This window comes from Lingula anatina, chromosome 3 (assembly GCF_051362555.1).
Source record: "Lingula anatina isolate TDL-2025a chromosome 3, LinAna3.0, whole genome shotgun sequence".
Taxonomy (NCBI): Eukaryota; Metazoa; Brachiopoda; class Lingulata; order Lingulida; family Lingulidae; genus Lingula; species Lingula anatina.
Window position 1 is genome coordinate 12,322,086 of NC_141769.1, and position 12,836 is coordinate 12,334,921.

General features: G+C 36.2%; 1 protein-coding gene across 1 annotated transcript in view; it reads right to left on the minus strand.

Moving 5' to 3' along the window:
- The window catches only part of LOC106166103 (ecotropic viral integration site 5 protein homolog), a 45,393-nt gene that overhangs the window by 24,305 nt on the left and 8,252 nt on the right, over positions 1-12,836 (minus strand). Inside the window, exons 2-3 of the mRNA XM_024076746.2 lie at positions 4,249-4,432; positions 3,758-3,894 (exon numbers count right to left, since the gene is read on the minus strand). Of these exons, the coding sequence (XP_023932514.2) occupies positions 3,758-3,894; positions 4,249-4,343 (232 nt within the window). The 5' untranslated portion in view covers positions 4,344-4,432. The remainder of the gene's footprint in view (positions 1-3,757; positions 3,895-4,248; positions 4,433-12,836) is intronic.

Consider the following 12,836-nt stretch of genomic DNA (forward strand, 5'->3'; position numbering starts at 1 on the left):
AAATATTTTAATATTCACCTAATAACACAGGCAATAAAGAATGTCTATTGATTGAGTATGATCATATATATAAAGAATAAGGTACAATGTGTTGTTTCTATCAACAATGCAAGACAGATAAGATCAAAAGTAAAATAAACAGGATCTAAATGTTGAAAAGATACTAAGAGGAGATGAACTGTACGTACATGTAATACCGCATACATTACTTGAATGTCCTGATAAGTAAGTACGGTAAAGTGCCATGAATTTCGAACGGCTCTTGAATTTCGAACGATCTTAAAATCGGCCGTCTTGAGTTTTTTCTGGACCATGAATTTCGGCCAGTCAGCAATTTTGCGCGATCTTGATTTCGTGAATTTCGTACACCTTAAAATCGGCCACCGGGCTATTCTCGCGCTTGTAAAGATCTAACAGTCGGCAATGTTGCCCTAGCGTACCTTCACCTGAGTACTACGTGTGCGGCCCAAGGTGCAAGATAACGATCAGTACAGTTAGTTTAGGACGCTAAACAACATTCGTCATATCCATTCATTCAGATAACAGGAGAATCTATTAAGAGTCGTACTGTCGGGCTGTTGTTTCTTTACCGCAGTATTCGGTGTGAGATAGCGATCGGTAGTTTTGCTGAGGCGCACAATAGCATTGTTAACAGTAGAGACTTCAGTAACAGAACAAAAGAGCAATATTAAGAGCTGCAATAAAGATTACCATTATTGCTTTCTTGTCTCGCTCAGATCGTTCACGATCTCCCGCTGACGATCTTCCACTAATGAGGTCCCTTGAAATGTACAAATGAAATGAAAAATATTTTTAAAAAATATAAATTCTAATGGGGAGGGATAGAGGGTTAAAAACAATCGAGAACGATCTCCGGCTGACGATCTGCCGCAAACGAAAGCCACTGAACGAGTATGAGCTTTCTCGTTTCACTCGGATTGCGACGCTGATGATACGAAAATTGCGTTCTCTTCTCGCTCTTTGGCTTACGAAGTCTCTTAAACAAATATGAAAAATTGCCTCCTGGTCTCTCTCGGATTGCGAACGATCTCTCGCTGAAAATTTGAAATTTTCCTTTTTGTCAATCAGCTTTGTCAGTTGCCGTGCGTATGAAGGTCCGGAAGGTGTCCCTTTTCACAAATTGGCCTGTAGTTTGCTTAGTGTTTTGTACCGCATGAAAGTCACTCTTGTCACTGCTGCATACGGCGTGGAATGTGTATCTTAAGGTTCATAGAAACATTTTATTGTGTTTTGTAAGCTTTAGGAAGTAGTTTCGTCGTGACTGAATATCAGCGTACACTACAAAGTAGTACCATTCATCTGTGACGCATCATAAAAGCTAGGTACGTCAAATTACTCTAAGAAAATTTCTTACAACGTCCACGGCTGTCCCGACAAGCCAAGACGTCATTAAAAAAAAAGTCGCAAGCCGTCTAGCCGTCTTTGAAAATATAGGCCGTCCGGTGATGTCAGCGGCCGTCCAAATGTCGACTGGACGGTTCGCTGGGAAAAGCCTTGCTCATAAGGGTATATTTATTTAACTAGGGGCTTATTGACATCACCCAACTTACATGCGTGTGCATGCCTCCCAAAATTATATTAAAGGATAAAATTGTAATATATGTAAGTATAATTGTTTGTAAATTTTGTAAAAATTGCCCATTAGTTTGGAGGGTTAAGCTGGATCAAGTCCGTGTCAAAATTCTTTGAAACTTTGCAGGAAAAATCAATCTTCCTTTGTTTCTCTGGCTCCTTGTTTATCCCGATGATCAGATTTATCTAGTGCCCCCAGGTCTGCTGGAGCAGCTCTTTGAAATAATACACAGGTAGATTTTTATCTGAGATAAATATCGCGTTCGATACACTCAAGACAAAAGCTACCTGTGAGCTGAAGGGCACTTTACCCTTTAATTAAGAGGTAAAGCAAGTTCCAGCTAGATGGACGATTAAGATCGGACTTCAGATGGTAAATAGTATTGTTTACCTCAGTTCTGTGAAAGCTAACGAGAAGGGTGTCAGAACAATGGTGCATATATAAATTATACAGAGAATTTGTACATTCAGGTGACATTAACTTATAATCGAAGGGGATTTTCGATAACATTCCTTGAAAAGTACACTAGATTTATAGAGAATAATATCATGGTTGACCAAAAAATTTATACGCACAGTGTATCCGTGCGTATGCCTGGTTACGCCCCTGTCGCAAACCAGCAAACCATATCCTGCTGACTACATGAAAATTGCCTTCTAGCATGGACAAAAAGTCCAAGCTTCTATGCTTGCTCGGATCGCTGACGATCTCTTGCTGACGAATATAGTAACGAAGTCCCTTGAACTAGTGTGGAAATTGGCTTATTATCGCGCTCAGATCGCTCACTATCTCCCATTGACGATCTTCGAGTCCCTTGAACGAATATAAAAACTGCCTTTTCGGTTTACTCTAGATTACCTATCTCTCGCGTTTGTTTGAAGATGACAAAACGTACACGCTTTTCAAATGCGTACATTGACGCAACTATGCGCCAGGAAATCAGTTGCTGCTGCTGGTTAAGATTGGGTTGCCTGAGCGAAAAAAAAAAAAAAACGGCCCTGCACCCCCCCCCCCCCCCCCCCCCCAAACCTAGTATATTTGATCGCAGACAACAATCAGCGGTCATCTTGGTCGCAGCGCACGACGGAGAGAGACCGTAATACACAGTTCGGCTGCCGTGGCGAAGGCTACCTGTGCGCCGCACATACCGATCTGCGGTCGTAGTGGCCTCCCCGCACGGAGGAGAGGCCATAGTGCCGAGGCCGGCTTCTGCAGCGAAGGCTACGTATGCGTCGGAGACACCGACCCGCGAACGGCGAGATGAGGACGCATTCGCGCGTAAAGCTCCGCCCGACTTTAACGGTAAAGGCAACGAACCTGGTCGCGGAAGACACTTATCGCAGATGAAGGCTACCTGCACGTGCGCCATAGACACTGATCGGCTGTCGTCTCCGTTTCAGTGCACGGAAAGGAGCAACGGTAACACTAAGCTTCCATAGTAAAGGTTATCTGGCCGTGGCAGACGCTAATCGTCGGCCGTCTCTCCCTCCGTCCACTCCCGTTCTGAGCGCCAGGATCGTTTTTGAAAAACGACACTAGTTTCTGGCTGTCAGAATCGCTTTTGAAAAACGACACTACTGATAACGATGCTGTTTTGCGGCCCTACACAAGAGTACCGCTCTATCTATGGGCCATACACAGTGATCGTGTGAAAGTACGTGTATACCTTTGGTCGCAATTACCGACACTCACACATCATACATTATGGTAACTCTAAATAGATCGTCGGGAGAAGATAACAGAAGGCCTAGCGACGAACAGACAACTTCCGGTCAAAATTGACAGAATTCCATGAAATTCGAACTTTCAGGAGTTTTGAGCACCTCCTTTTCATGAATTTCGGCCAGAACGATCTTTTCCCAAATTTAATTATTTTTTACTGTTCGAAATTCATGGCACATTACCGTAGCTTCTTATGAGGCAACCTACATGTTTCTCTTAATCATTCCAAACTTGCCTTGCACACAAATTATCATTAGCACACGTTGCTGTGCCAGCTGATAGGTAGACGCAGGCAATGACCTCTTCAATCATAATTACATCAAGGTCATTTTGATGACAAGGTCACTTTGTGAAACAAAACATAGGCTAGCCAGGCATACAAGGACTGCCTAGTTAATGTATTCTAATCATTATCATATATTAAGTGCCAAGAACACTTACACTGGTCATCCAGGGTAAGATTACTGAGGGTGCTGGTGATGGAGTTACTGGAGATGTCTGACCCTTTCCTAGAGTGACCAGATACTGACCCTCTGGATGTGGTGCTGATCAGGGACTTGGTGTCTTGTTCAAATTGCCTGAGTGAAAAAAATAAACAATTATTTATTGTCATTCAAGATTGGTATATCAGGTCCTTTGGTATATGAACCTTTCATCCAAAATACATTTGTGACCATTTTCCATGTATCTATTCTATCTCAGAAGTAAATGTTTTGAACATACCAGTAAGTGCTGTAGTGAATAAAAGACATCTCAATTACTATTTCGTATATATATTTTGTCCATAAATGAAATTTTCTCACAAAAATGTATTCAAACATATTCAAAAACTTTGTACAGGTTAGAGTCTGGTGAGATTTGGTAGGGAGAGAAGGTAAGGGGAGGATAAGGGTAAAGTTACATCACTGTACCAAAACTGGTGTCAATTTTACCTGTTTGCTTCCTCCAGTTTTGCCAGCAGAGCCAGATCCTCTGGCGTGGCAGACGCCATCATATCAACCGGTGCCTCCCCATTGGCTGCTGTCATGGTGACCCGTTGTCAAATGACTTTTAGGAGTTTGGGTTGGTTAAATCTCTTCCCTTACATTTTTGTTGCTTTTTTTAAGTGCAAAGTATCTGGAAAACATACAAGTTACAATGAAAACATTACATGGCAGACATAAAGAAAATATGCATGTAAAGAAAAAATGTGTTAAATCATGCTTTCAAAACTCACTTGATTTGATAACTGAACCAGATATGAAATGGGATATTAATGATGATTTTTATTAAAATAAACCATCATGGGTATCCAGAAAGTGATTAAGCATCTGGATGCTATTGTTTCTACAAATTAAAAAGTTAACCTTAATTGTGTTTCATGCGAATTCATAGTGAATGACAAAAGTTGTTTGAATTTTTTCAAGAAACATGGCATTCTAGCTAGAAACACAATATTTCCATGTACATGCATATTAACCTTAGTAAACTCTCATGTGCCCTTTTTTTTTTTTAATACACATAACATGCCACTTCGATCTTTAGTGCAGCCCACATACAGAATCTCAAATTGTCTAAATATAATGCCAATAGTGTCATAAAAATATGATAAAAATATAATAATAAAGGTAATTTATAAATATGATTGTGTAAAATATCCCGAAAAGCATCAAATTGCAAACCCTAATTTTGCTGTTAAATGCAGCGAGTCCTAGTTCATTTCTTTCAATAGTATTGTTGTTTGTGCCAAATCTATTCTTTTCTTGTCATTTTTTACCCAAGAAGATTAATACTATCTGCTATTAAACTTGATTGTGGACAAACACACTACATATGAATGACTGAGCTTACAAGCTTCCATTCCATCAAAAATGAACACAAAACATGTATGTTTCCATGACAATTAATTGTACATATCCAATAACAACAATTGTGAACAAATCCATCTCCTCATGTTCCGAGGTATTAGACCAAGTATATATCACATCTCTTGAAGTATGCATACTAAATATTGCATATCAACATCCACAGTAACAGATATTACAATTATTACTTTTTTTCACTACAGCACTCTGCACTTTACTGTGTGAGTCTACTAGAAGCAAGTAGCTTTACAACACATCCTTACAGTTAAAACAGAGTACCTGCTATTTCAGAGGTCTTCCTCTCAATATCATCAGTGTTTTACACAGAGCTTGTCTGTTTTTCATTATGTACCTGTACCCCCTACTGTGGTAACAGTTGTTCATAATCTGCCTAGTATTGAACAGACTTCTATACTTTGCACACTGAAACACACATACGCACACACACACACAAACATACGTGCACATGAATATTTACACATGGGCAAACATACTCATGCATGCACACACACACACACACATACACTTGTGCACACACATACACATGGCTACGTATGGACCTTTAAATTATTTCAATTTTGTTCATATGTGATCATTTGTCTCAAATTGCTCCTTAACATGTACTGCATCTCCCCAGTCTCCTGTTAACCTGCCTCTCCTAATTACATATTGCATGGACAACTATTCCATACATGCTGTTACTTTAACAGTACCTATTCCTGACTTCACATTCGTGACCTGTGTAAGATATGGTTAATCAGGCTATAATAATTTTCATATATGATCTCTTTGTAATTGGACCATTCCACAGCATCAAGACATAAACATTCTTCAAAACCTTTAAATTTAATCATATTCCTTTTAAAAGAGAAAGAAAATTGCTGCTGTGCCATTTTTCAACTTTTTTAAAAAGCAAATTGGGATGAGAATACTGTGGAATGGCCCTATACATATCTGCTATTTTGTTCTTGTGCAGTGTGTGACAAATTTCATCTTTCAACTAACTAGACACAGTTAAAGATGTATCCTATTGATAAAACACCAAACTTCACATTTTTTCCAAATGAACCTCTCAGCTGTGAACATACCCCTGCTAGTAGCTACATGTACCTGTACTTATGAGTGCCTTAAGTTCTACATTTGTGGGTTCCTATCTGTACCTGAGTAACTAGAGCATCCATAAGTACCTACCTGTACCTCACAGTGCCTAACTGTAACTTGTTCAGCAAGTACAGTCAAAGTTGCCTAAGTTACATTTTAACACATCTGATTTCCAAAAATATTATTGTGTTAAAAATTCCTTTAAAAGATAATGTTAAGCTCTGCATTAGGTTCATGGCACCATAAACAGCTCTCAGAGTCAGTTAATAAAATCAATAGCCTTAACAAAAATGATACATTTGAAAAAGTGATATCTGTGAAATTTGTGAGCAATTACCAAACCCAGAATAAACACATACACCTGTATGTACCTGTCTACCCCACTGACCACTAGCTCTGTCCATATTTCATGCTATGTGCTCCTTGCCTGACAGAGATCTATCATCAGGTCACACTGTTCTAACCACACTGAGGAGACCCACCCTCTGCAAAATTAGGGATTATCAACACAATGGTGATGGACAGTATTCATATCTGATATACTTGATGCTGCTTATAATCAAAGTATTAAAATAACATATATCAAATAATTAGAATTATTAAATACAATTTTGGTACCTTGGCAAGCTTAAGAGTCATAGCAGAAAGTCGTTTTAAAAAGGATGCAAGGTGAAAATAATTATCTCAAATCAAACTCATTTCGTTACAATATGGCACAAATTTTTTTCTTTACAATATGTGAAAGCATCACATGTGGAAAGTTCAAGAATACAGAGCACATAAACTTGATTATAATTTCAGACAAGGGCAGACCTGATCAATACACCCAGTGTGTGCCTTGCTGCTGTAATTGTGTACTGTATACCAATGTATCCTAGTATTAGTACAGACACAACCAGCCAGGGATAATAGTGTTACATACAGTACTTTTCCAGGGACTTAAATTGCTTCAATCCACACATACTACAGGGGGTTTGTGCCTATGTCACCTCCATTCAAATTGTACAACCAATTCTGAAGCAGGCAATGAACTGAGCAGTTTTTAACTGAAGGGCAGCTTTTTCAACCAGTGATATTTATCTTTTTTAATGCCACCTAGAATTCCTTCTAAAAACATTGGCTGAATGGTTATCATCCTAAAAAGAAACTGAAAGCAATGTAGGAAGTAATACTTGACTTAAAAAGTGAGAGAATCCCTGCAAAGTGGTACTTACTTATGGTGACAGGGTGAAGCTCTATGCGCCAGGAATGTCTTCTCAGAAAGTAAAACAAAAGTGTCATACAAAACAAAGTAATTTAAAATGAGAAAAGTACTGCTTGTGCATAAGTAATCAGTTTTCACTGGCTGTTGGAAAACAAGGAAGTCATGGGAGCAAATAAAAAAAACCCTAAAATCAGGAAATCACATAAAAAATCAAATCCTAGTTTAAACAAGGCAGCAAAGCTGTCAAATGTACAGACAAAAAACAGAAAAAAAAGCGCAGGAAATAGGATACTGTCAATTTTGATGCATTAATGTATTATGCTTACTGTAACTGCATAGCCAACATCAAATTCTAATTGTGCATAACATTGAATTAGGATGAAAGTAAAATGTGTAACAAGCATTAGACTGAGTTCCCATACCTAGATCAATCTAACAGGATCAATCCAACTCCAAGGGGTTTCTCACTAAATTGCTTTCAGTTTAAGCGGCTTAGGATTCTGGCATGCCAGTTTCAGTAGGCGTGACAGACAGCTAAGCCACTTACATTGATTGCAATTTAGCGAGAATTCCCTTGGAGATACATCGATCCACAGTTAGCGTGATAGGGTCTGGAAATAGTCCCTAAGGCTTGAGGCTGATAAGAGTTAAACTTTGGAAATGCCAGAATGAGATAAAGTGAAAATTTCTTAAACTCATTGCTTAAACTCAATTAAAAAAAAAAAAATATATATATATATATATATATATATATAATCATACTTGTAAGTTAAAAAAATACAGAAAGTGTTACAAAGTTACAGTACAGGGCTCCTGGTGGATGGGAGTGATAAGTCACATCTTGAAAATGCTAGTTTGAAAAATTAAAAATTAAAGAAAAAATTACAAAAAATATTCCACTAAAGCTGCCATTCAGTCTAGCTGCATAACCATGATATGAATCATCCAACTTCAGGTTAAACAGTGTAAACAAGTCACAGAAATATATATTTTGTTTTACCACAAAAAGGGCAGTCATAGCTATTATTCTGATATCTGAACTTGTCATCAGACCATGTGACCTCCATAGGTGGCTATACTTTGTAATAATTTCTTAAGAGATTTTAACAAAAAAAACTTTTTAGAAAAAAAATTATTTGCCAAAAAAGAACAGTTATTATCCCTTTAACTGTAAAGTCAAGTTGCAAATATTGCACAACAGGTGGTATCAATAAAAGTGAACTGTTACATACCCTTTGGAGTTTTAAGTCACACACTGAAAATGCCAGTAGGTAAAAGATAAAAAATTTCAAAAATATATACAACAGAATAACATGGTCAATAAGATTACAGTTTCAGGACCATATGTGAGAGTTCAAATTCACATAATGAAAATCCCTATATGTGAAAAATGATGACAGTGCATAAAATAATATTACACAATGTTTAAAGACATAAAAACCAGCACAACTGCTAATGTGGAAAAACAAAATACACAGCGCTTCTGGTGGATGACAGTTGAAAGTGTCATCTTGAAGATGCTAGTGTTTGAAAAAAAAAATTAAAAGAAAATGTAAAATAAAACATAACAAATAATACCAATAAAGCTGCTATTCAAACTTTTAATCTAGCTGTACAATTACTAACATGATATGAATAACCCTATTGATTTTGAGAATAATAAGGCACTGTTATTCATCTTTAGCATTAATGTAAGCGTTACACAAAATTTTTTTTGTAAACTTATTTTCAATATTAAATAACATTTACCTGCATAATAATCATCGATTCCTAATTATGTGACACAGTTAAGAGAGATAAACCTATGGGACTTTACAATGAAATCTCAATGTGTGTTTATGTAATCTCATTTAATGGCCACTTGAAAATTAATTAAGCAAATTATTTTATAACCCTGAAATAACTTGAAAATTAATTAAGCAAATTACTTTATAACCCTGAAATAATTGCCTACTATCCATATACATTTATTGCACCAAATAGCACTCTACTGCATTGCTTTCAAAACAGAAAACAATTATAATGGTTTTCCAACACAAGCTGCACTTCAGTCTTTTCAGTAAGGTTGATTATCATAAGTAACATGGTTTTCCCTTAATCGCTATCCTGGCAGCAGTGTCCAAAATAGGGTTTTCTTCAACTTTCATGCAATAAAACATAATACTTAACAGCATATTGACCATCAATTTTTTTATAAAAAAATAAAAGTATCATGAATATTCAGAAAATGTGATTTGGGAAGATCTTCAAGGCCATGGAAGTTCAGAGTCACACTTTCAAAATGCCAAAATGTAAACAAGAGATAACTGTACTGAATTGATTTTCTTTCCATTTTCAACACCTTTTTTAAAACAAAATAATCAATAAACTGTCATTTTTAAATGGTCAACTAGGAAAATTGTTGACATAAGAAAAATATCAATAGAACAATTTTCAATGTCCAATTTGCTCCATTTGCAGATGCTGAACATAGTGAATGATTAAATCTGACAAACTGCAATGATGAGTTCCTTTCCATTTATGAAACTTTATTACACAATGCACAATAACAGGTTTACCGTCATTTTTATATAATCAACTAACAATATTGTTAAGAAGCAGAAAATGTCAAAACAACACTTTTACATATCTTATTAGTTACATAATGAGACTGTTAACATGCCCAAGAATTAAATCTGAAGAAATAACAATTATATACAAAAATACAGAAAATGCACAGCACTTCTGGTGGATGGGAGTTAAAAATCACATCTAGAAGATGCTAGTGTTTGAAAAATAATTTTAAAAAATTTTTAAATAAAACGTAAAAATTTCCAATAAAGCTGCTATTCAAACTTTCAATCTAGCTGTATTAACTTGATATTAATAACCCCACCAAGTTTGAGAAAAATAAAGCACTGTTATTCATCTATAGCATGTTGGCATAACACATTTTTTTTTTTTGTTGTAAATTTATTTGCAATGTTAAACACCATTTATCTGCACAATTATCACCAAATCCTAATTTTGTGACACAGTTAAGAGAGCTAAACCTATGGGACTTTACAGGGAAATCTCAAGGAGTGTTTTATGTAATCTCATTTAATGGCCAATTGAAAATTAATGAGTAGGCAAGTGACTTTATAGACCTTAATTTAATTAGTGATCACCCATTCCTACAGTACCATCATATAGCACAAATGTGTTATAGGTGTTGCATACATGCTGAAAAAAGTGAAAAAACAGCATTACTTCCCTAAAAATGACCCGAACATGCTGATTTTCAAACTTGACCTGCGTATTATAAATATACATTTGTTCTGCAAGTTTCAAGCCAAAAGGTAAAATGGTTTTCCACTTATCATGTTATCAGTGTTGCATATATGCTGAAAAAAGTGAAAAACAGCATAACTTCCCTAAAAATGACCTGATCATGCTGATTTTCAAACTTGACCTGCGTATTATGAACATTCATCAGTTCTGTAAGTTTGAAACTATAAGGTAAAATGGTTTTCCACTTATCGTGTTATCAGTGCTGCATATATGCTGAAAAAAGTGAAAAAACAGCATAACTACCCTGAAAATGACCTGATCATGCTGCTTTTCGAACTTGACCTGCGTAATATGAATATTCATTAGTTCTGCAAGTTTCAAGCCAAAAGGTAAAATGAATTTTAACTTATGTTATCAGTGTTGCATATATGCTGAAAAAAGTGAAAAACAGCATAACTTCCCTAAAAATGACCCCATCATGCTGATTTTCGAACTTGACCTGCCTATTATGAACATTCAGCAGTTCTGTAAGTTTCAAGGCAAAAGGTAAAATGGTTTTCCACTTATCGTGTTATCGGTGCTGCATATATGCTGAAACATGACAGCACTGTTCTGCAATGGGTTTTCTTCCATTTTTAAAACACTTTTTTAACATAAAACAAAATAAACACTTTACTACCATTTGTATATGACCAACTAAGAAAATTGATGAGATGGGAAAAATATCAATAGAACAGTGTTAAATGTCCAATTTCCTCCATTCTGAGATTCTGAAGATAGTAGATGATTGAATCTGACAAACTGCAATGATATGAGTTTATTTCCATTTTTGACACTTTATTACACAATACACGATATCAAGTTTACCATCATTTTTACATAATCAACTAACAATGTCATAAAGATGCAGGAAATGTCAAACAAACACTTTTACGTATCTTATTAGTTCAATAATGACACTGTTAACATGCCTAACAATTGAATCTGAGGAAATGTGAAAAAACAGCATAACTTCTAAAATAATGGCCTGATTATGCTGATTTTGGAACTCAACCTGCGTTTTAGTAAGATTGACCACTCCTGTAAGTATAATGACAATTGGCCCATCTGTTTTTCTTATATTGTGTTATCAGTGCTGAGGAAATGTGAAAAAATAGCATAACTCCCCTAAAAATGGCCCGATCATGCTGATTTTCGAACTTGACCTGCGGATTATGAATATTCATCAGTTTTGTAAGTTTCAGGCCAAAAAGTAAAATGGTTTTCCACTTATCGTGTTATCGGTGCTGCATATATGCTGAAAAAAGTGAAAAAATGGCATAACTTCCCTACAAGTCACCCGATCATGCTGATTTTCGAACTTGACCTGCGTATTATGAATATTCATCAATTCTGTAAGTTTCAAGCTGAAATAAAAAACAGTTTTCCACTTATCGTGTTATCGGTAAAAGTGCACGACGGCAAGGACGGCGACGACGGCGACGACAGACGCAGATGATGGCTATATGTACAGACACATCTGTGTCTGTACATAAAAAAGGGCCACAAAATGAATTATATGGTTTTAACTTACTAATAATCATACAATAGGTACTCTACTTTTTAAAGTATAAATACACTGGTCAACAGCAGCAAAAATGTACTTGTGGGTAGAGAGCAATGTAAGATAAAATATCACTTAACCCTATGGCCAGCCATGTCACCCCACACACCAGTCATGGAGTCTACATTCAAATGCCAAGACTGGCTTAAATTATATACATTAACTTAATATTCTAGCATCTGATGACCAGTGCACTATGTCCCTTCATAATCCCAGTTCACTATGTCCCTTCATAATCAGTCTTTAATTTTTGCCCTCTGCCCTCCCCCCCCCCCCCTCCAAGCCCCTGCTCCTTATGGTTTGAACAGCAAAAAGAATGTACATACTCTGTCAATTATGATTACAATGCCTTGTTTCACATTTTCTCTATTTCTGGTATTGCTATAAATTATAATTATTAAATCCTTCAAACTGAACACTATCATATATCTGATTACATTATGTCTAAAATATTCCCATATGGTTTGAAAAGAGCTATAAATACCTGTCCCAGTATCCAGTCAGAACATTAAAATA